The 25,589-nt window shown below is 42.8% G+C and overlaps 1 protein-coding gene across 1 annotated transcript; it reads left to right on the forward strand.

Annotated features, from left to right (window-relative positions):
• Positions 1-678: 678 nt before the first annotated feature.
• Positions 679-24,933, forward strand: LOC113173155 (rho GTPase-activating protein 20-like). Its single transcript, XM_026376499.1, has 15 exons — positions 679-986; positions 3,398-3,483; positions 9,744-9,920; positions 11,133-11,282; positions 11,947-11,988; positions 12,374-12,458; positions 12,601-12,678; positions 12,780-12,846; positions 13,361-13,570; positions 16,446-16,636; positions 16,949-17,113; positions 17,575-17,684; positions 18,216-18,405; positions 22,037-22,151; positions 23,083-24,933. Exons 1-15 carry the CDS (start codon positions 894-896, stop codon positions 24,756-24,758), a joined length of 3,435 nt encoding a protein of 1,144 aa, XP_026232284.1. The 5' UTR covers positions 679-893; the 3' UTR covers positions 24,759-24,933.
• Positions 24,934-25,589: the final 656 nt, after the last annotated feature.

A 25,589-nucleotide genomic window follows, 5' to 3' on the forward strand; every position in this document is an offset into this window, starting at 1 on the left:
TACACCTGGCCTGGACCCTCTGCAAACTGCTCTCCTGTGGTAGGAGAACAGGCAGCTTCTATATGGCTCTGACTGCCAGAAAAGAAAAACATGCGATCAGTTCTTCAAATAAAAACACACACCTGAAGGTGCACAGGCAGGCTGAGCTGTTCTAGAGCTGCTTTCACAAAGGTGAGCAGTCAATACACGTAGATTAGGTCAGGCTGTGACCAGAAGTATGTTCTGACTTCAAAATAAGAGCATCATACAAAACCTAATACTTTATAAAAACAGCACAGTAAATATCACAGGAACTTTTCTTGTTATGTGTAAAATCAATAGACAGAAATCAGACAGCAGTAAAACAACCTGTTTCTAAATCTAAGATAGATTCAACTTTACAGTAGAATTAGAAATATATCCAGATAATTAACTGACTGCAGAGAAACTGTAGTTACACACAAACTGGAAGTCAAGATAACAAGTTCAGTAGATTTTTTTCATTATTATCTTTGTTACTAAAGCAACTGTTCAACACAATTTGCGTGTTAATTCAAACGCGTTGATCAATAAATAAAGTCTAATGTAACCAGAGGCTCAGTCATGGTGAGTTTCATGCAGCTTTATTGTGAAAACAAAAAGCGGAAGTGGCGTGGCTCAACTTGACAACATCAGAGGCTTTAGAGGCGGATCGGAGAATCAGCGCGCAGAGCAAACAGAGCTCAGACAGAGACTCGTAGAGGAGAGCACGTCGAGCAGCTTGAACCTCTTCTTCCAGCGGATAAACTCCTCTCCATCATGGATTCTCCTCGGACCCTGTGCTCGTCTCTCCACCGGATAAACTTTGGACTTAACTCTCGTATCATGGGAATATACCGTCGGTGCGCTCGGCCCCGTGGATCCACAGTGCCTTGATGGAAACCATGTCACCGCAGCAGGGGACCATGGGACAGAACAGGTCCGACTCCCTGACGGGAGAGAGCAAGGCGCTTCCAGACAACAAAAAGGTACCAGGGACTGTTGCTGCAGCGCAGAGCACGGACACAGCTGTGCGTCCTGATTTACGCGTTTCTGTGCGCTGAGTTAAACTAATATTACTATTTAAATCATAGCCTACCCTCACGAAATGTGTGTTTTACAGTACAAGTATCCCTAGGTCTCCATGCAAAGAGTGGGTTTAAAGGTTGAATAGAGATGTTCTCTCTATTTCATATCGATCATTATTGGATTACTCTAACTATGTAAATCTGGGTTTGATTGGTGCGCCTCAGGTCGATGTAGGTTTTTGGACTGGACGCTGATTAAAGTGTGGAGTGGAGTGCGCTCCGGTGGCACCTCCGTCACGGTGGGGTTATCTCTAGGTGTGTTTAGTGTGCAAGTCAGCACGTTTCACTGGCTCAGGGACATTTTGCTAATTGAAAACTGTTTAGATCTGTTGCGCACAGTGGAAATAAAATGATGGAGGATTTTAAAACCTCTGTATTTTGATATTCGGTAAAGTGACAAACTAGATCCTTCTGACCAAGGTAACTCCAGAATCCCAGCCCTGTTTCTGGATTCCACTCATCCTCAGTTCGGTCGTGTTCACCTGAACCAAATAACTGAACAGGATAATGTGCTGATTTGTTCATCAGACTGACAGGAGTCAGCACATAAAGACAGAAGAATGATGTTTCCAGTTTGGTGCAGTTCTGATTTGGTCTCTTTTTGCATTAGATCCTCGCCTCTGACTTAATTACTATTATTCACTAATGCAGATCTCTGCGATGTCTATTTCTCGCTTTGTTCTCTGGTTTTGGTCGCTCACTGACAGAGGGAAGAGGTGATTCCCTGCGAGCGCAGCCGTGAATTTGCAGTGAACAGCGCCTCCGTTCAGCGCGCGTTGAAACAGGTGAAACTGCATCTTTCAGCAGGCAGGATGTGAGCGGAGTCTGCTGTAGATCTGCAGAAGAGCTGGAAAACACAGAGATTTGGTAGCAAAACATGAATACGCACCATCCTCATATCCTCAGATAGTCAAACGTTTATATTATATTATTTTAAATTGTTTTATACAGTATATAAAAGAACATAACAAAGCCAATCATGATGCTTACAATCAGTTATTATTTGTTTTCATTAATACAGTTACTTGATGCTTGGGGTCATTGTCAGTGTAATCTCGTGTCATTAATCTACAATTGATGTTGTTGTGGCCTTTTTTGTGAGCACTTGCTGCACTTTGTCCTGGTTTGGAAAGTCTGGCGCTCTGCTCAGTGTTGGTAAGTTAGGGAAGAATGTGCTGTTGGGTCGGAGCTGTGCTTTTGGAAATACTCATGAATGTAGACTCTCCACATGCCGCCCTTCATTGGGAATTGTTTGCCTTGAGATGCTTGTCTGAAAATGTTGAAGAGTCGTCTCGGGCTCCCCTTAACATGCGTGACAGGTCCATGCATAACATGTATGCACACTGTGTACAGTTATATCAGTGTTTATCCTGCAAGAGGAGCTGAGATGGTTCCAAACAGAATTTGCTTCCTCTTTGGTATCTGCACACTCATCATATTTTACAACATCAGGGTTTGATTTTTTTTCTTTCATTGTTGTTTTTATTATGCAATGTGGGGTGTTTTCATGTCAGTGGTTCAATATTTCAGAGAAATGTTGCGTTTGAAAGAGTGTTTGAAAAACCAAAGTTACGTGAATGACGAATATGATGGAAAATTGCTGACGTTGCAGACTCATCTGGGTGGGTTTCTTAAATTAAAGTGATGAAAACTTAGCCCTAACCTCAACCACATTTTCCATAGACTGTAAAACCAGTTAAACTGACCAGAAACATAATGAAACAGCATTGTAACAACGTGGAATATGTGTGCCTTTCATTAAAATCTGTATTTTTCTTACTCTTTTTGTCAGCAAAGCCAAGTTTGTCATTGAGAAATCTTTATTTTCATTGGAGAAATGTGAAGTACATGCATATTTCTTTTCTCCAAGCTCTGAGTCCAGTCCTCCATGGTGTTCATAGTGTTACATTTTATGCTTGGCTGTAATTACTTTAGCCTGTTTTACCCTTTTCCAGCCTTCTCTGTATGTATGTTTATGCAGGACAACATATTTATGCATCACATGGTTTTGGTATGTTCTAAATAGATTAGATTTAATTGAAATAGCTGTGGCGCCCACAGAGATGCCTGTCATATTTCTGTAAAGAAGCTTATGATTTATTATGTTACAGTGCAAACATAGAATATGAGGGATCGCAAACATTGCAGCTGCTAGACAACATCTCTTTAACCATTTAGCTCACTTCCCCTTTTCCCTCTTTACTGCTGTCACATTTGCTCAGTTCCATGCTATTTATCATGGGCCAAACAGTGTGAAGCATCACTCAGCGCTTGCATTCACCCACCTCCTCTCTTTTTCTCTGGCCGTGTAGAAAATGAAGACCCTGGCCCAAAGACGCCAATCAGCTCCCTCGCTGGTCATCAGCAAAGCACTTACCAGATCGAGAAGCACATCCAGGTAAGAGCGCACACAAGATGATGTGTCATGGATGGCCTTTGGTTCCTTAAGGGAGCAACAACATCTCTCAGTAGATGGTGTTACAGATGTAGAATACTTAAGCCTGCTCCACAGGTTTCACTACATACTTTTAAAAGATGTGTAGTCTTTCTTGGATATAAACGTTTGGAGCTTCTCCATAATTCAGTTTCTGTCTAAAGGGTTTATTGGGGCTTTTCATGTTTTCCATAGCATTCTCTCATCCCTTCATCCCACACAACTCTGACCTAAGGACTTTAGGGGCTCTCTCTGGACAAATACATGTAACATTAAGCAAGTCAGAGTTCAGTCTGACTTTACAGATTAGGTATTTTCACAAGATGCTGATTGTTCTCCCACATTGTTATAAATTGGTCTCCAACACCAGGATTAGGAGGTCGGCCTCCCTGACTCTTTTATAGCTTAAAGGGGGGTTAAATGCTTACTGCTCCCAGAGCTATCTGGCTTTTCATCACCTTCGTATCGCACAAATCCCTTCCTCTTCCTTTAACAGGCTCGGAAATAAGTCATTATAAACCCCTCTGGGAGGGTATTTATTTACTAGAAACTGTGTTTCTCTCAATTCAAGTCTTTTGGGTTTGTTGGAGGAAAAAAAACAACTGATGCCATTTCATGAACCTTTAAAGTTTTAAATGAAATCAGCTCTTCAAAGTGCACCTTAAAGCTCTTTAACATTTACGTCTTCATGCCAGCATATTGTCTCCAGTGAGCTACTGCCTGTTGCTGAAACTCGATGTGGTGGGACTGTTAGGTGGGACTCCAGCACTCTAAACTGTGAAACTGGAACATTAAGGTGCTTTGGGAAACACTTCACACTATAAATGGGTCAGTCCTCACAGGGCATTGTGTGTGTGTGTGTGTGTGTGTGTGTGTGTGTGTGTGTGTGTGTGTGTGTGAGCAGCAGGAGAAAGTTAGAAAGACTCACATATTCAGTTTACAGGCAATGAGAGAGGGGGAGAAAGGCAAACTACTGAATGAAAGACAAACAGAGGCTGACTGACAGAGTAGCTTATGTCTGTCCAAGTCTGACCAGTGTGTGTGTGTGTGTGTGTGTGTGTGTGTGTGTGTGTGTGTGTGTGTGTGTGCGTGCCACCTACAAGTCTCAGGAGAAATGGAGCCAGGGTTTGACACACTCAGCTGTCACCCTTAACCCTTGACCTCTCATCAGGAGGTGTAGGAGCCAGTTAGGGTTACCTGAGGTCAACACCTACCATGTCAGTGACTGTGCGAGAGGTTTATTAGTGTCCGGATGTAGATATGTGTGCGCACAGGGTGTTTGCAGGGGAGAGACATGAAGCTATAGTGGTCCTGTGACCCGGAGTAGGGTAGGGTGGAAGGTCGTGGTAGTGAATGTTGTGAATGTCTTTTAACAGGTTGTGTCATTTATTTCATATGTTTTAGACGTGAGTGCCTCTATCGGTCTCTCTCTGTTCTGCCTTTCCCATCAGACCAGGAGGTGCTGAAAGGCTCTCTGGCCTTTAGTTCAACCACTTACATCACCTCTACACACACACACACACACACACACACACAAACACACTGTATGCATACACACACAGTTGCACCTCATCCAGAAGTAATACCTCATCCTGCAGCCTCCAGACGAGCAGTGCAGGGTATTAGTTTAAGTCCCCTCCCCCCCGGGCAATAAAATCTATACTGCAGGGAGGAAGGTGGCTGCACCATAAAGCATTAAAACACATGATTGGCTGACATCCCTAACCTCATGCGACAGTGTCCCCGAAAAATTCATACACACACACACACACACACACAAAAACACTTGGGAGGTATTTGAGTCACTAGTTTGAGGATGTTTGGTCCTTAAAATGTCAAATCTAAGAGCACACACTCACTCAACATAAAAAACATTTCATGGTTTTTATACGATAGTGAGCTCTCAGGATACTGAGGATACTGTGGTTGATAGCCCACGTCCACTTCTGCTTTACTAACTGAAAAAATGGGAAGTGTTTAGTAGTCTGACCTCATCCCCTGTGTGTGTGTGTGTGTGTGTCCCTGAACTGTATGTGTGTGTGTTTCCTCTGGTTAGACAGGGAGCGCTGTGTGTCAGCCAGGAATGACTGTATAGTTTGCCTATGGAAATGATCGGGCACAGCTGTGGTAGGTTCAAGGTGAAATGAGTCAGGTGGAAAGAAGACAACCACAGGAAAGAGGCTGTTTGACTCTATCCTGGTAGTCTGCTTCTGTGGCTTCCTTTTGCCATAGCGACTGTTGCAGTGGCTGCCAATTCTTTCCCTGTGAAGACAGTGGATGGTACATACTGGTGCGTGTTTGTGCAAAATGACGTCTTCTATTATCTGTATGTTAACACATCTCTGTCTCATACACACACTGAGCTGTCAATTACAGCCTTTGTCTGTAAGAAAGAGGTCGAACTACTAGTGATGCAGCCCTCTTTATGCAAAAAACCTACAGCCATACCGGTTCAATGAATGACACACACACACACACACACACACACACACCCTGTGGCTTTGTTATCCACAGATTCCTCTAAGGAACATGCACACACACCTTGAGTGAACCGGTCACCTTCTGTTCATTCAGTTCTTCATTCAGTGGTTGATCTTGAATAAATGCTATAAAACCTCAAAACATGTGGGTTTCTGTTGGAGTCACATTTGCTACCAGAGGCAAAGCATCTGTAGGAAAATTGATGATACAGAAGATACAGATATAAACACAAAGGGTCATTTGCAGGGTTATTAATAATGAATGGTGAACAGACGGACAGAGTTATGTAAGTTTGTGTCATTGCAGCCCTGAGGGAGTCTTCTCAGTCAGGATCAACCATTTGGCAGCTCAGGAGATGTTCTGTGTAGATGAATTATGTAAAATACAAGGTTGTTTATTAATCCATCAGATGCAAAAATAAATAAAACCTTAACCGAATGAGAGGGAACAAGATCAACGAATCAGAGACACTAAATGTTCTGAGATTGACAAGTCGGCAAAGAAAAAAGTGGAGGAGAAATAAAAGTTAAACAGGAGGTTGAGTTGAAAGTTACAGCTGTTCATCCAGCTGTTGTCCTCAGGCTGTGCACATAGATCACGGCCCCAGACTGCATCACTCAAGGACACACACACATGACCCAACATCACTGACTACAGTTTCACTCCATGTCTTTACGGTGCTGCTCCTCACTTATACACAAGGCTTCAATCAAATTCCATATTTAACTTATTTTTGTATTTTGACCACCATTTCTTCGAGTTATGTTTGTGCACTTTTTAAGTGTTTGGTGCCTTCTTGCTATGAAAAGGGAATAATCATCAAGACATCGGGACAAATTTGTGATTTTTAGAAGATATGTTGACCCTCACATGTAAATCTTGTCCAATGCTGCTTGAATACTCATGCTGGGACATTAGTATGTGTTGTTCTGTGGTTCATTGTTATATCGGCCCCTTATTGTGTTCCAAAAAGTCAACAGTTCTCCCCACGAAGCCGTGCCGGAACAAAGGTGGCCATGAATTTTGCAGGCAGACTGAGTGCTCAATTTATCAACATCACATGATGTACAATGGAACCATCAGCTGCTCATCCGTCAGATTCAAAGGGCGTCTGGCTCAGCTGCCAATCTTACATTCAGGAGGGAGGGATGTGTGGTGAATACGGAAGATGTTGTCTTATTTTGGGGCAGTGAGATGTGAAAGGCGCTTTACAGGAAGGCTTGTGAATAAGTGTGTGTGTGTGTGTGTGTGGGCTCCTGTGATGGAAGCATTTCCCGGATCTGCACTGACAATAAGAACAGACGAGGATGTGTGCAGTCGATAAGCTCAATGGGAATTTATTTTAGACTTTTGCTCCTTTATGGTGTTAATCCCAGTACAACTTAATTGAGGGACACGGTTCCACCCCTGCAGGGGTCTTTCACCCTTCTACAGTGGCACGTTACATGACACTAGGAGAACAGTTACTGCCATGTTCAGAGATGCAGCCTTGACGATGGGCATGTCAGGGACAGAGACACTCTCTCTGCACTTGAATTAATTTAACTGTAGAATACATTTGGACAAAGGGAACAGTAAAATACAGAGGCTTGTCACAGAATGACACTACGTTGGCGGAGATGACACATTGTTGATTCCTTTATCTTCCTGACAAACAAAGAATGAAGTGCTTAATTTATAGCACTGGATTAGTTATCCAAATGTTTTCAAAGTCGGGTAAAGCCATTCACAGTGTACCACATGGAAAGCATTTTCCTTTTCCCGAAACAATCATTTGTTTTGTTCCGGCTGTAATCAATAAAACATGGTGGGACACATTCCCTTTACCCCATTCTGTACTCAAAGGTTTCAGTGAATTTGCAAATCCAGGTCTCTTCATTATGACACATCCCACAGAGCATCAACACTTAATTGGCTTCCATCCACTGCCTCTAATTGAATTCAGCGCCCTTTGGATTTAGTTTTGGATGACACACAAAGACACATAAACAGAGGGGAGGCAGTCCAAGGCAGTCGTCTGTTCTTCGTTAATTAATTACATAAGCAAAAGCTTATATAATGTGACTGGAAAGGTTTTGAGGTACGGGAGTTTATCTCAGCAAAATGTGGACAAGTACCGGTGGACGCTTCAACATCAACTTTAAAATCACCAAGAAGAACAATCAAATCTACCGTAGCTTCAGGGCAGATTGGTCCTTTTAAGCATAAACATTAGGTTTGTATGTTTGTTTGTGTGTGTCCTCAAGTTAGAGAAGAAATAAAAATAGAAACTGTGTTAAGAACTGGGCGTGTACGTTTTGTGTACATAAAAAAGACACAAAAAGGCAAAGAGAGAAAGACCGATAGAAAGCAGTGTGCTTAAGGGGGGATTTCGTATTTTATCTGGTATTGTAGGATAAACAGGAAAGGATGGAGCGCTCATACTATTTCCTCTTCCTCCAAAACTGCTCGTCTGTTTACATGTGTCCATCAGTGGCGCATATTGACAGCTGGGAAACAGAAACAAGATTCAATTACTGTACAACAAAATTACAGGATAGGAGAGTATACAGAATTACAGGATCGCTTTTATATCTTATGTAAAAACAGTACAAAGTGTTTTACTGAAAAGAAGAAGAAAAAAGCCTCCACAGACGAGACAGTACACTACTATTAAAACAGGACCAAGTGAAGGTTTTGGATGAATGGTTCATTGTGAAATCAAATGGCCCTCTGTCGTCATTCACCTCATACATACTAGTAGAAGTTCCACAGATGCTGACCGGAGCTCCTGCAGTTCATTCTCAGCATTTTCTGGCTGTTTACATTAATAGATCCATCGCTGTGGTGGTGGTGCTCCAGAACGTACAAATAATGTGTAACAGATTTCTGCAAGCATCTTATGAAACATAATACGTGATTTGGAGCCAAATGATTGCACTGCAGGCCCAAAAGTTCAATATTTACTTTGCTGACAAAGCCTGATTATATGTGTGGTTGTACAGAACATAATGAGGTAAATGTCCAGCATTTGGATTTGAAGTAGCCTACACAAGCTGTTTGGACATTTAAACCTTTTCACAGGCTTTATCAGGTTTGGGTTACCACAACATGGTCAGCGTCATGTTTTTTAGTTACATGCTTACTGCTGCATCATTATTCCACAATCTGGGACAAGTTTGGAAAATCCCCGGTGCTATTACAGCACAGTGAGAACACAGGAATAAAAGAGAGCAAATGACTCTCCCCAAACTTAATGTGTGTTGCATTAAGGTCAGTACGAGATAATAGCCAGAAAATAGTCCTGCTACGTAGTCAACGGTTAGACTTCATCTTTACTTCACTTAATCTCCAGTAATGTGGTGACTGGATGGACCAAAATGTGCTTAACTGTGTTAATGTGCAGAAGGTGTTACTGAAATTTCACATGTGCTCAGCTTATTGAAAAGAATAGCTTAAATTCCTTTCTTCTGTCCTGGCAAAAACTAATGAGCTTCAGGAAATGGTTTAACAGCATTCATGGATATTATTAATATTATGTACATTCACTTTACAGAGCTGTAAGATCCTTTTCTAACAGTACAAGGCAGCTTTGGTAGTTTAGTAGTTTGCTTAATGGTAATCCTGCTACAGTTATTGAGGGAATATCCATGTCAAAGAATTAAAGCTGAGACTTTCCTACAAATACGTCCAAACCACTGTTTTGTTTTGGACTTCCATAGTATTTCACTCTGTGTATCTGTGTTGCATGTTTTGTCCTCCAGGGAAAGCTGTCTGACACCAGTTAGCCCCGAGTCCAGTCCCCTTGTCCAGGCCTTCCTGGCTGAATGTCCAGGCCGCCTATTCCTGGGCCACGTCCAAACCCAGCTAAAGACAGGCCTTCAAACCCAGGAAAGGCACCTCTTCCTCTTCACTGACACGCTGCTCGTCGCCAAGGCCAAGTAAGTTTCCCTCTGTGTCTCTCATGAAATGACAGAGAGAATAAAGGAGTATATGTTTATGTGGCTATTTGAGTGAGACGGGAATGAAGACAGGAAGACATAAACAGGAAAAAGCCTAAAGAAGCAACCTTTTATTTATTTCTACCTATTTCTAAATTCTACACTACCAGTAAACACTGGTAGCAAACTGTAAAGTGTGAAGGGCAGAGCTGCATCTTTCTGATATCTTTACCTCCATTCTCCCCTTTCTTCCCTTTTTGTTCACTTCTCCCCTTTCTTTCATGTCTCCCTCCCTCACTTTTCATCAGTATGTAATTATTTCCCAGCCAATTAAATCCATATGAAGCCTAGCTCAGATCAAAGCTGCACTAGCCTGCCTTTGGCCTACAGTATGGGGCTCCCCACCCACAAACTGCACACACTGCAGTACACACACACACACACACACACACACACACTTCAAAAATAGAAACTTAAACACCACATTTACATTTTTTAAGTTCTGAAGTAGACACACACATGCACTAACACTCGCATAGAAACACACAGATGAACTGCAAACAGACTTTCCACTGTCAGTGTACTTATGTACTTATTATACACACACACACACACAGCCTTCAGTGCAGACACAGCAGGACCTCTGTGGTCTGTCCTGGGAGTCATGTGCCACTGGGTGGAGCTGACCCATCCAGCACAGAGAGTATGCGCTATAATTGGCTTTATTATATTGTGGCTGAGTTAGAGGAATGTGAGTTGGCGTGTGTGTGTGTGTGTGAGTTTGAGAGAGAGGGGGGGGGAAAAGTTAAGTTATGTGTACTTGCATTTGTGTGGCTTTATCTATCTGTAGCAGGGAGAGTATGTGTGTATGCCACATGTATGCATTTGGAGCTTTTCCCTGTATAATCACAGATGTAGTGGTGGATAAATGCACTTTTACTGAGTGTGCCTGTGTGTAACCTCTGAAATAGTAATATTTTGTGTCTATATTAAGGGTTTTAAAAGATTTCCATATGTTAGTGGTTCATGAAAATATGTTACAGAGAGAAGAAATAGTCAGATTCAAAACCTAAGGGGATCCTAGTACCTTCCTTGTGGAATTCCTTGACAAGGGCAATTTTTTATGTGAGCATTCACGTGAGCTTCCTCAAATGTAGTGATTTTCTGTAGATTGCTGGTTGCAAGTCATTTGTCTCTTTTCTTGTTTTTAAGGTCTCCCACTCATTTCAAAGTGAAGGCTCAAGTCCGGGTGTGTGAGATGTGGACAGCCAACTGCATGGAGGAGGTGTGTGAAGGAAGCACCAACCCAGAGAGGAGCTTTGTCATGGGTTGGCCCACTTGCAACTGCGTGGCCACTTTCAGGTACAAACGCACACACTTTCTCAACCAGTATAGCCTAAGTTTTCCACATTCAAGATGAAGAATGCATGGAAAGTGAGCCATCTATGTAGTTTCCCTTGATTATCTTAATTTGATCAAAAATGAGCACTTTAGTGTAACCTAATTTCCTCTTGTATAACTCCATTCAGCGAATCTGCATTTACTTATTCATACCAAGCACTCTAAGAGTATTTCTAAAATGTCTCTCTGAGTCAAATGTAATTCTGAAAGAGTACAGTATGTTCCCAAGTGCAGATGTACGGCACATTATAGAAGGGAACAAAAAACTAAACATACAACCACAAAATCCATAAATCTTTGAGCCTGAAGGCAGTTCTCAGTCGTTAAAGTGCAGATTTACTTCAGTAAGAACAGACAACACACACATATGCAACAGGCACAAAAATGTCAAACAGTAAAAATGTATTTACATATGCTGCGCTGTATATTTGCACCTGTCTCAATGATATGCGCACATACATACTCATTAAAACTATTATGATCTCCATCCTCAGGAATTTAGTTTAAGCTTAGGGAAAGTACAGTATGTGGTTTTAAAGCCAGTGGGAGTTAAGTAACGGAGACATTTAGCATTTTTCATGATTTCGTCTGATTATGTTTTATCACTCTCATTACCCCCCCTCAGCTCTGAGGAGCACAAGGACAAATGGCTGGCACTCATCAAAAGGTAAATGTTTAGTTATACCCCCAGCTACTTTGTTTGCAGTGGTTTTGTTATTGTATTAGAGCTAAAAGTTTATATTGCAAATCAAATTTCCCTTACGGGGCAGAAAAGATTTGATTTGGATGGATCAGAGGTGATTAAATCGAAGCCAGCTCAGCGTGCATGAGAATAATCACACTGTGAAAAAACAATCAACAGTTGTGGTGAGATGAATCTGTAAGATCTCAACCACTGTAATAAATACAGCCTGGCTAAACTTTTACATCTAATGCATGTATTTGTATTGATAGCTAAGATGAATTGCTTGAACGTTTACATGTTGGCAGTAACTCCAAATGTTAATCTACAGTATGCTGACCTACTTCCTTTGTTTTCCCTCTGCACTTAGTCGAATAGTTGAGGGAAAAGAGAAGGACGATCCTAAGACCATTCCACTGAAGATCTTTGCAAAGGATATTGGAAACTGTGCCTATGTAAGATTCTCTTTCTTCTGTATTGCTTCTGTCAGCACAACTATAAATGCAGTTTGATTGTGAGTAATTAAAGACATCACTAGCTGTGCTATCATTTATGTAACACACAAACAACCAGGTATTTCCATTATATTCCCACCAGGCCAAGACGCTTGCAGTCAGCAACATGGACAGCACCACTGATGTGATCCGTATGGCTCTGCTGCAGTTTGGCATATCAGTGAGTAACCAAACGCCACTGCTGATGTTTGGCTTAATATTTAAATTTAGTTGTAATAAAAAAATATTTTGTTAAAACCAATTTCCTTTCTCACTATCTAGGGTTGCGTTAAGGACCTCCGGTTGTGGGTGAGCTCCAGTAAGGACGACCCTCCCTACCCTCTCATTGGTGAGCTCACCTATCATAGACAAAAACACATTTAGACATTTTAAAACTCTTTTCCTCTCAGCCTTTACCTTTTGTACTTCTTGGAGGGGAATAAAAATGCGTGCATGTGTGAAACTAAGAACTGGATGTATGCTTAATGTAAAGAAAAAAAGACCTCCCGTCTTATCCCTCCAAAACTGAATATTTCTTGAAAAACTAGAAAGTACTAATACAGAATATATTCCCAGTAGGGGGTTCACCACTGTGGAAACAGCGGTTCATCCAAACCGGACATCTGGGAACATTTCAGAGCAGTTAGTTGTTTGTCACGGTGGTATTTCTGCGGCATTTTGTTACCATAATCTTTTGTTCTGGAGTTAACACTAAATCCCTAACATCCTAAATCCACATTGCTAAGTCATTGTTGTACTGCCTTAATTTTTATCAGATTTTTACTTTGGCTTCTTGTGCAATGTACAGACTGCACATACCAGACCCTTCACCTCTAACCTCTGGACCCTGTCCTTTCATTCAGGCCACGAATTTCCCTTCAGCATCAAAATGAGCCACATTCGGGATGGCGGGAGCAGCAGTGTGGGACTTGGGGGAAGAGACGGCAGGGATCCAACAAGTCCCACAGAATGTCCAGAGGTGCTGCTGCTGGACCAGTGTCTCCCTCCAGATACCCAGTGTCAGTTCATCCTCAAACCCAACAAGGTGGCACCGACACAAGCTCAACTTTTAGGTAAGACAACAGGTCAGAACTCTAGTTCCCAATGTGTGTGAAGGACTTTTTTATGAAGCCAAATGATGAATCTTGGGGGTGATGAGATGTTTTCTCTGCAGGTTTGGATAAAAACACAATTTCTTGTGGTAATGTTGCAGCGTCATAGTCTTTTCTAAAACTAATTAGTAAAATAGCTTCCAAAATGTTTGTCCTTGTTAAGTTTTAAAGGTTTTAAGCATTTTGGCAGTAAAAGCAAAGGGGATATAATCACTGTTGGCCATCTACTCGCAGTGAAAGTACTGTATGTGCTGTAAAGAGAGCTACATAAAAATATGAGTTTTTCCCTCAACATGACAGTTGAGGTTTCCCAGTAGACACTTGGTCAGTGTCAAGAATCCATCCGTTAACTTTGCTCCATGAAACAGCAAAAAGTATGAAGATAAAGAAATGTTACTGTAGAACAGACAGTCCGTCCTCAGAATTCTTTTCACTTATATAAACCGTTGGGTTTTATTTGTGCTTATTCATGACGGAAGAAATTGAAGAATGGTGGGAAAGGAGATTTTAGCAGAAGAGGGGTTACAGGAAGGGTTAGGACAGACGCAGTGTCAAAATAAGACAAACATCAGACAGACAAAGGGGAAGAAACCCCAGAAGGGACGGATAAGTGTGAGAATAGGAAGGTGGAAAGTGAAAAGAGATGACTCAGCTATTGAGTACGTCTGTGGGTCAGTGGAGGTGAAGGAAAAAGAAACAGCAGAGAGTAACAGATAGAGAGGAATGTGTAAAGGAAGAGACTGAAAAGGGGACCTCAAATGTGAGAGGGACAGAAAAATGACGAGGTTGAAAAAGAAAAACAAGAGGACGTAGCACAGGAGCGAGCACGAGTCGGAGACACGGATGGAAAAAGGAGGCGATGAGATTGAGAGGAAAACAAGTTGAGGAGGAAAAGTGTGTGTTTTCCAGTCAAGGAGGCTCCAGTTTGCCAACCGCAAGCTTTGCCTCGGATTCTTTTACCGCAAGGATAACAGCATCTTACATAATCATCTCATACCAGCCGTTGCCACCATAGAGGCCTAATTACTCGCTTCCGAACTGGAAAGCTAACAGACGTGTTGAGGGATATCCATGGGAGAAACTCCTTTTCAGTAAAACCAAACTTACCTAACATTTAGCTAATACCTTCACTGCTGTTAGGAGCCAAAAAAACAAAGAGGAAACTAACGACTAACAGATTGTTAAGTATCTAAGGATTGTCAAGGCCAACAAATGTGGCAACAACAAACCCAACTATGAACACTTACTGAGCTCGGAATAACATCCGAAGACCCGATGGATACAGATGTACAATAATAATATCAAATGGTAGCTGCCATCTTACTCTCTTTAAGAATAACTTTCAGATCCAGCGTCTCTATTGCCAATTCCTTCTAAAATCCTTACAACAAGAGGGGCTTGGTTAAGGTTAGGAAAATAAACCAATGTTCGCCTGATTCTGTGAAATCTCTGCATATCAGTTACTGATCTATAGTCATAGTCATAATAGTTTTATTAGCTGTGAAGAGAAATATTGCATCTAGCACCTGTTTTGTAACATGCTAGTAGATGATTATAGTAGGATGACAGACACTGCCCACCCCGTTGACAAGTAGTCTGCCTCTGTTTCCTCATTCTCTCTCTCAAACTGTACCCTGACTAGAGAGCTGTAATGACGTAACGTGTGATTTACAGCAAGGTCATGTTTTTACAACGATGGCGAGGCCCGCTGAGAGCCAGAGCAGGGCAGTAATTCTGTTACTGCTGAACTTTGTTCCAGTGTATTCGGGCATTTTGCCACAGTAGATTGTTAAATAATGAATTCTATGTGAGGTATGCTGCATATTTTGTGAGTCCTGCTAGGTCCTCCACCCACTGAAAGAATCTTTTGTTTGCTAGTCCCACCCCAGGATACAAATCACAATTGCTCAATAATATAAATGCTATCATTTTAAGAATCTTGGCACATCAAAGCTGCTACAGTTAAAGTTTACTACAATGGCTCTAAAAGATTTACTGCACGGTGCTTACAGTTTTACAGGTCATACAGTGATCGTATAGCAGAGGTAGAGTAAAAATGACCATATTTTAGACACTAAAAACAACAAATGCTTTGGTTTTTGCTCACTATTTATCATATTTGCTATTTTCCATTTAACTAATCAGTTACTTGACTACTTGTTTTCAACACCACTCCAGGTTTTGTTGGGTTTCACTCAGTTTACATCATTTTGCATTAAGATTGGATTAATAATAGCAAATATTCGCTGTGTATCGCTATTCACATGCACTTTAAAGCATCTGTAGTATGCATTTCCATAACTGCAGACACACGCTGAGCTGTCATGTCACAGAGGACATGTAGACGCAGTGGAGACATACCTGCATACCTGCAGACAGACACTGAAATGCAAACAGCACAGGTAGACATTGTGACTTGGCAAGACTGAGCAAACACTGAACAAGGAACCGACAGCCGCAAGCCTAAAGGGACACACAGAGCCCCATACATGCATATACTATATGCCTTTGCACACATACATGTATAAACACAGACAGCTACACACACAAACCTCAAATTAAGCTGTGAATGAATGAGACGGCATGTCTATATATGTCTGTCTCAAGCTCCACACCTTGGTGCCATCTAAGTCACTTTTTAGTGTGAAATTATTTGTCTTAAATTTAAGATAATTGACCCAAACTCCAGAAACAATCAGTGGAACTGTCTCTGCGCAGCCGTCTTCCATTGATTGAGTTTTACTTGTGTTCTCAAACACTCAAAAGTCGTCTTCTTAATTGATTTTGTCACTTCAGCACAACCATAGCCACAGTTTCCTTTTCTCTCTTTCTGCAGAGCCTGGTCAGCAGAAGACTTTTAAGAGGAAGAGGTCTCTCATCAACTGGCCTTTCTGGAGAGGCTCCAACACACAGCTGGATGGCCTGCCCCTGTCTCCGACCTTGCTATCCCCCACTCAGGGACGGTTGTTCGGACGACCCCTAAGCTCCATTTGCTCTTCAGATCATGGCCTGCCCAAGCCTGTCATGGTGAGCCAAGTGGAGGTCGCGTACACCAGTAGCAGGGGTCAAGGCCCCAAGTTGAGGATGATTTGTGGGTTCAAAGTTTATTTGTGGAAAGGGAAATGAAGTGGTATGCAGGCAAAGAGATTCATTTATAGATTCGACAGTTTTGGGAGAGATTGCTGTTCTGTGAATTGATGACACTCAGATAAATAGTTGAAGTTGGACTAGAAACAAAGAGAAGTGAAACCCCATCTGTGGAACAACACAGTTCCTACACTCCAAACTGAATCTACATCAAGCCATTTTGATTTTGCTTAACTTCCCTTTTCCTTTCAGGACATGTTGGTGTTCCTCTACCTGGAGGGGCCCTACACCAGGGGCATCTTCAGGCGCTCAGCTGGGGCCAAGGCCTGCCGGGAGCTTCGAGACAGGCTGGACAGCGGGACCGACGACTTGGAGATCTCACACCAGTCTGTGTTCGTCATTGCTGCTGTCCTCAAGGTAACACACATTGACACGCTCAGCTTCACACGGTTCTGCTGCATCTCACTAGTTGGAAACCAGACAACAGAAAGCAGGAGCAATTGATGTGTGTCCAAAGTCACATAAATCCAGACAGGATAATCTGTCTCTGCACAGCCAGGCTGGCTGCCAGTCAGACACACAAGGTGCAGCATTGTTCAGCATCCAGACCAAACAGCCGCTGCAGCATCAGGCACCCAGGGAGCAGCTGAGGTGTTTTTTACAGAGCTGAATCATCTGGCTTTGTTTTGGTGTGGAGTAGGATTATACATGTTGTGAGACAAAGATGCTGCAGTTAATCAATTAGATACAGAGTGCAAAAACCACCAGAGTCAAATGAAAATAAAAAAATATTACCATTACAAAATAATTAGCATACAAAACAAATTAACCATTAACTAATTCGTAACTGTAAGACATTAATGTTGTTTTGCATAAAGGATTTCCTGCGGAATATCCCGGGCAGCATGCTGTGTGTGGATCTGTATGACCAGTGGATGGATGTGATGGAGGGCGATGCAGGGGAGGAGATGATGCAATCCACCCAGAGGTAGGAACTATTTCAATATTTAAAGTCCTACTGCTAATTTCACTGCTTTCTATTTGTTATAGGGGAGTTTATTATACAGGTGTTTGACACATTTAAGGAAACACCTGAAAAAATGATTGCTCAGGGTGTGCGGTGCCCCAACCTCTTACTACGGCCCTTTGTTGGTTTTTCTTTCAGTTACACAAAGTTTATGTCGAGAGATTAGAGAGAGAGAGAGATAGAGAGAGAGAGAAAGGGCATTGGTTCGGATCCAGAAGCAACAAACCAAATTCCTTTTGCTTAAGAAAATAAAAAACATGAAAGCAACAGTGATAATGTTTGTGGGGAAATTCCTGTAGAGCCTGAGATCAGCAGACAACCCACACACACTGTGAGAAAAAGAGCCAGGTGCAAAGTTTGTGTAGTAAAGTGAGTTTTTTTTATTATTATTATTCCTTTCATTTAGTTCACATGATGTCCACCTCCTTCCTCCCTTTCCTTCTTTCCGTCCTTTCTTCCTTCTCTTCATCTATCACACTCTCTCCCTCTCAGGTTGCTCCATCTCTTGCCCAGCGAGAATCTGCTTCTGCTGCGACACGTGATCGCCGTGCTACACTGCATCCAAGGCAATGCCAGCGACAACCAGATGAACGCCTTCAACCTGTCTGTCTGCATCGCTCCCAGCATGCTTTGGGCTCCAGCATCAAGCACCCCAGAGATGGAGGGGGAGGGCACCAAAAAGGTGAGAAGGAACACCAGTTTCAAGTCTACTGCTAAGCTAAGCTGACTGCTTGGCTTCCCTGCTTTCACACGCTCACACTGTCAGCCCGAAAAAACATTTGCCAGCAGACTAAAGGTTACGAGTGTTGACCTCTGAACAGGAGCTGACCCACTAACACTCAGCTGTAACACACACACACTAAACCAGTCTGGCACATGTGCTCAGTCACGTTCACATGTCATTATTGACTTATAAGTTAAAAAATCACTGCATTCTTACCCGTGGGTGAGCTTAAAATCCCAGAGCTTAGAGCAAGACTTGACAGGAAAGAGGAAAGTCTCACTGTTTCAAGTGGTTTTACCTTCTAGCACACAGGAAAAAATGTTAATTAATGCTAGTTAATGCTTGGAGGATTATGTCACCATTAAAGTGTTAGTTACCCCAAATTACAAAAATCATACCTGTGAAGCAACATTGCTCAGTCTTTCTCGCTCATATCTTGCCCTGCCAGGCTAATCTGAACTGACTTAATTCTTTAGTAGCTGCAGCCGCCAGAGCCCACAGAGGAAGCCCCCGTTGACCACCAGATTCCGTCGTGTACAGTCACAAAGACATAAAGAATACAAAGCCTTTTGATATGTGGTCTGTTATGGTCATTGAGTTACACACAGCCTGTGTGGGCGGCCGGTTTGCTTGTCTTTTCAAATGTGTGTATGCGTGTATATGTATCCTTGAGGTGGTTGAGGCTCGTTGCGAAAATATGCAAATAATTTCCTAGAGAATCCCAAAACCAAGTGTGTATTTTAGCAGAAAATGATGTTGATGAAACACCCCTATATTTTTCTTCACACACGTGTCAGCACAAATACCCTCAACACCCTCAAATACCTAAATATCTCTTTCAAAAGTACCCCCTGATAACACTTTCCATCTCGCTCGCTGCTTGTTTGTGTGTGTGGCCTAAACGCAGTCAGCCGTTGTGTTGAGGAAAAAAAAAACGACTTAAAAAATAACAAAGTGGGATTTCGACATTTCCCCTCTTGCGGCCGAAGCCAGGGGCCAATTTAAACTAGCTTGAGCCCCTGGCCGTGTTGTGGCTAGTTTCCAACCTTGTCTGGTGACACGTGAGCGCTCGGTTCAGTTTAGTCTTCTTTCATGCATCATATAATTTAAATGTTTTTGGCTGAACATAGCTGTGTAGGAGCTTCTGAGGTAAACACAGCTTTAGCGTTTCTATTACTGAAGATAAAAACATATTATTCCGACGAAAGTTGTTTTTCTCTAGAGTTGAAATGTGGAAGAAACGTTTTACTTCTGCTTCTGCTTTTCTGCATCACAGCAGCAGGCAGCATCCGGTGGAGGAGAAAACAGGAAAGTGATACTTAAGCAGCTTTAAAGACTTTTCTTTGGAGACGGCTGGATGTGTGTTTACTGATGACCTCAGAAATACTCAGAAATGACCCACTAACACGCAGCTGTGAAAAATCCTAATACACACACACATGCTTGCACATGAACAGTGTGCTGCATATGCTCCATGTATCCTAGTGTAGAGAGTGTACTCTCAACCTGCCCTTCATATTACAGATATTTTATGAATGGTATATTCTCCCTGTTAGTCCCTGAATGGTTGAACGAGAGTTTAAGATAACACCCTGTCAAGGTAAAGGAAAGAAGAGGCAGTTCTGAATGGCCTGCTGATGGATGGATAAGAGAAAGTCTCCTGGATGCCCACGGGCTCATTCTAACAGTGCTCTGCATCACGTAGCAGCTCTCTTTGAGTGACAGTGAGGAATGCTTGGAGAGGGATTGAAGAAGGGTAGGAAGGCTAAAGAGTTAGGTAATGAAGAGAGAACCATGATAGGGAAGTGGAAAAGAAAACTGAGGAGGGCATATAAGAGGAAAGGAATGAATGAAGCCATTTGTTGCACAGCTGACAGACTGATTTGCTAAATTACATTACATATATATTTTCCAGTTTGTAACTAAAATGACTGTCAGGCTATGTTCCTAAGGAATGAAAGGGTGCACTTAGAGCAGACAGATTTCACAGAGTAGCAACAATATGTGAAGATAAACTTATCTTAGCTGTAATCAAAAACTGGTTTATTTCATCTGCAGACATTTGTGGTGTCAGACACATCAAAGAGCAATCAGGAGCAGACAGATGAGGCATTTGTGCAACTGTTTCTGCAGGTTCCGAATAGCAGAGTTGTGAATTACCCATAATCCAACCAAAGTGTGGCCTTAGGGCCTTCATTCATTCAGAAGTCAACAGCCCATGTTGTATCTGCAGACAGGTAGTGTGACACGCAAATGAGATAAAACCTGGTAGTTTCACAACACTGTTCAACAGACTGCATCTCATCAGGATTCATTTAGCTTATTATGGAGCCCTGAGTGTCCTGAAATCATGGAGCAGGTTGACTTTCTTTAAATTACTTAAAATTGTTAAGGTCATTTATGTCATTTTGTTTTGGGAAAATAAGCTGTTTATACCTGAATAGCAGGATGAAGTTACTTTACAGTGGAGCGTGTTTCAACAGACGGGCTGTTCTTTCGAGCACTGACTCATTAAATGCACGTGGACACCGTGCAGGCATATGAACATACAACATCTGGCCCACAAGCAAACAGCTGGCTCTGACATCTGTTTGTCTCTGCTGTGTTTTCCATAGTGTCACACAGGGAGGGCGACGGCAGAGAAAAGCGGCTCATTCATAAACAAAACGGGCAGATTTTAGCGGAAACTTTATTTAGTGGGGAGGATTTGACTCCAGCGTTTGTAAATGGCTCGCGCCAACGATTTGTGTTGTAGGACGTCATATGTGTTTAGTAAATTTTATCTGTTTAGTTTTAAAGATGATGGTTTCAGCCAAGTAATGTGATTTGTTTATAGATAGATCCCAACTGGACTGATAATACCCATAAAACACAGACTTCGTCGGCATGTTGAACATGAACTGCATTTTTTGGTGTTCGCTCCTTAATGCGATGACGAATATTGTAATATATTTTATCTTACAATCCGAAAAGTTACTGTCAAAAACTTCTCCAGTGGATTTATCCGGCGTTCCCAGCAGTGGTCTACAGTGATTATCAAAGCCAATGCATGTCGTCACATGTTATTATCAGGATATTCTCCAGGACTGGGAAGAAGGAGTTTGATGTTTTCTCGGTCAGTGTGGAATGCAAATGCTCTGGTAGGAGTTGGAAGGTCCACATCAGTGCAAACAAACAAACACAAATTTTCCCAGAATGATAGTATTATATACACAAAACAATCACAGCTTCTGACAACTGGTTGGAACCGATATCGCAAAGTTATGTAGGTCACAGTGTTATAAAACGAAACGGGCAGTAGCTGCAGTGCAAGGAACTACACGCTAGTTTCACCACATCATCACATCCAATCTAATCAATGTTAAAATGTTCACTAAGCAGTGTGAGTGTTTTACATTTGTGAGTTTTAATCAACACGTTGTGCCAACGTCAACACTTGGAAACTTGCTTGCTGAGTTGCTGCTGAACTTTTCTTTCAGAATCGCACCTTCATCCAACTGTTTTAAAATGTGAATCGTCGACATCTGCAGCCAAGCGGAGAAAAGTCAGAGAGTTCACGCTGTAACCTCGTGGTGTTTCTCCCCCACAGGTGTGCGAGCTAGTTCGCTTTCTCATAGAGAACTGCAGCAGTGTCCTGGGAGAAGACGTCCCCTCGCTGTTCAGAAGCTTCAGCCAGAAGAGCAGCAGCAGTGACCATGGATCAGGTAACGAAGCACATGGAATAAATAAACAGAAATATGCTAGAACTGTTTCAGATGGTGGCCAAGTCTGTGGGTTTGGTCATGACCTTCGCTCTCTTATTAAACCTCTAAAAATAGTCCAACAATCACATTTCTAATTCTGCTGTGGCGCAATAAACTGAGAAAGGTCAGTAACACGATGGAAAGATTTAGTTTCCAAAAGAAACAACTACAAATTTACTTTACTTACAGAGCAAAGAATTAGTTTAAAAAGTCTGATTGGACATAAAAAAAATAAAAAGGCTTTTTAGCTAACAATGCTTTAGTGTGTTACACCTTAAAATATTATAACGAGGCGAGTTTGAGACAGCTCACAGTGTGTGTATGTTGATTGGGGGTCAGTAAATCAGCCAACAGTAATTTCAGAGATTGCCGGCGCCCTGTGTGCTGATTGACGCAGCACTGAATCTGCCCATTCATAAATACCACCAACTTTCTTGCACACACGTAAATAACTGCCAAAGGTCAATGAGCCCTCAGCGAGACAACACTTCTCTTCACCTCTAGCGGTGAACTGTGACTTTATTCAGCTCAGGAGTCAGTTTCTCTCTGATTGCTTGTACTTTTTTTTTTGTGGGAGATGTAGTTGTAGCCCTCATTGTATTTTATTGCAAGGTAAACCTTCTTCAATTTGGACGGCTGCTTTTTGTAACTTGTCCATGAAAAGACACTATATTACAGGAAGCTTTCATGCAAAGGGATGTCTGCAAAAGTTGTATAATTTAAGGTCCACATAATCATGTAGTGGTGAAGTGAGACTGGCAACGGAACGTCTCGGTGTGTCTGGTGCATTATTGTGTTTTCAGTGTATTTTTGATCTCACCACTTGTTTAGTCCAAGTTTCATATTAACTTCCTTTTCTCCTCTGTTCTTCTTTCTGGTTTTCTCCTCCAAGATGTGTCATCTTTCCAGATGAACGATTCATCCTACGACAGTTTGGAGAATGAGCTCAACGATGATCCTGAGTCTCCCTACCAGGAGCAGCTGCCACTTCGTGACAAAGACAAACCGGACAGCCGTAGCCGAGACTCTGTGATCACCCTCAGTGACTGTGACCCCGATCCTGACCCTGAGACTGATCTCCTTCTGCAGCTCCCCCCACTGGCAAGACCCAGGAGGTTCACGCCTGCAGTTCGACAGGCTCGCACTCGCCAGGCCAATGGTCCATCACAGGGTCCCAGGAGGCTGAGGAGGAGCTCAGAGCCGGCCTTGGCTCTGGCTGGCACTCCTCCCTCGAGCACAATGACAGTTTGTGCTGATAAACGTCGCCTACCGGTGAGGAAGGCGAGTTATGACGCTGCCATGGAAGGGGAGGGTGAGGAAGACGAGGATGAGGTGTTTCTGGAGCAGCGGCTGAATGGGCTGCAGCTGAAGGAGCAGGGAGAAGATGGATGCGAGAAGAGGGGAGTCAAAGTCCAGAATGGTGGGCGGAGGAAGGTGAAGCACGCACCTCCGCCTCCGTTGCGACTGGATGCGAGCTGTTCCAGTCTGTCGTCACCGGCGACATCACCCACAGGCTCCTCCCTCAGCTCCTTAGACTCCGCCTTCTCACAATACTCCACTGACTGCACTTCCAATGGGGCGATTTCGATGGCCGAGCCCGCTCCCCTCTCTCCTCTCTATCCTGGACACCCACAGCTGTCCCCCAAAGGCTCCCCCTCTCAGAAGGAAGTGCCACCTCATTTGCCTCCATGGGCCAGCCAAACCACCTCCCACACCCACGGCCTCCACCCTAACACGTGGCTCAAGAAGGACCGCCGCCTGTCATTAAAGCAGCCTGATAATGGACACACAGACGAGGACTTGCCTTTTTTAAATGGGAAAACCCAACCAACCAGTAACGGCTACTCTGTCGGTGCCCTGGAGGCTGTGGTGACAAATCGAAGCTGCCAACAGAGATCCAGCAGCCCTCCGTCCTACCAGCAGGCTCTGCTGCAGCTGCAGCGCAGCCATTCTCCTTTCTACAGGGGGTCAGAGAGACCCCTGACTGTCAAAGAACTAAGGCAGCTCCACGACCAGAACTGTACCTACAGAACTCCTAACAACCCAAAACCACACAGGCGAAGTGAGGTAACACAGATGCAGGCTGGAAAGGAGTCAGTGCAGCCCCCACAGGGTGTTTTCTATGGACAAAGTGCCACCACTCTGGTCCTTCAGAGACCAAAGTCCCACTCTCTAACTCCAGCCATGGAGGGGCACAATGACAGAAGGACCCTAACCCTTCCACGGCCTGCATCTGAACCTACTAAGGTCACTGCGAACTCATGCAGCCTAACATTGGACAGACGTCGTACTTGTAAAACTCAGCCCCAAGACGGTGGCCTGAGAGTGTCAGACGTGGAGCCCAAACACGCTGAACCTCGCTACTCCCTCTCTCCCTCCGCCACCCAGGCTGTGAAGGACTACTTTTCCTCAGAGGGTCGGGAGGATACAGATGCTTGTCTGCAGAGGAGTCAGGAGGTGGCACTAGCTATTGTGCAGGGGAAGAGGGAGTGGCAGAACAGGAGGTGCAGCGACCCACACCTAGACGACTTTGAACAGCTTTTTTTTGCAGAAGAGTCGTACGTGTAAATAGGAACTTTGACACACTGTGTATGACAGACTGATTTTTACCTGATATGTTTACTTGTATACAACTGTTGTCGTTATTGATGTGATTATATTCCTCCATATGCATCTCTTCCCTTCTGGCAGCAGCAGTCAGCCCAATACAAAGTCTAGCAGTTTACTATAATGGTGCATCCAACATTTGAAAAGGTGAAAGTACAGATGCACTTCCTGCTTCAGTGGTTCATCTTCTTCTGGCCGTAATCTGTATCTGATAACACACATCTGGTAAAAAGTAGATACAATATTTACAGTTTTGTATTTAAAAGTGCTTTTGTGTATTTAACGGTGGCATCGCTGTGTACTATTACAGCTGGTATACTGAAATATCTAACAGTATTAATTAAATAATTAATTCATTATAGAAGAGAAGATGTGAAGAAACACACACGCCTGTACACTCGTGTAATTTCCATCACAAACAACACAATTGCTATGACACAATGCAAATACTATGGACATGGTCTCATTTCTGTTCACAACATCTGTGAAGTTTGCTGCAGTGCCAGGGGAGGAAACCTTTAGGACTATAAAGGTTTCCTCCTCCCCCTGTAAACTATATATATATGTATACACACACATACACTTGTTTCTTAAGAAAACAAAGCATATACAGTATTTTAATGTACCTTTTTATGACCAGTTGCATCTATTAAGTGAACTATTACTCTTGCAGAGATTGAAGTGTTTACCTGTTCGAATCAGTGAATCAGTGAGGCCGGTATTTATTCATATGAGCCAAATTTCCAGACACACACAGAACCAGTGTTGTCCTCTATAGCTCTGGTTTATATC

The sequence above is a fragment of the Anabas testudineus genome, chromosome 21 (genome assembly GCF_900324465.2).
Source record: "Anabas testudineus chromosome 21, fAnaTes1.2, whole genome shotgun sequence".
Taxonomy (NCBI): domain Eukaryota; kingdom Metazoa; phylum Chordata; class Actinopteri; order Anabantiformes; family Anabantidae; genus Anabas; species Anabas testudineus.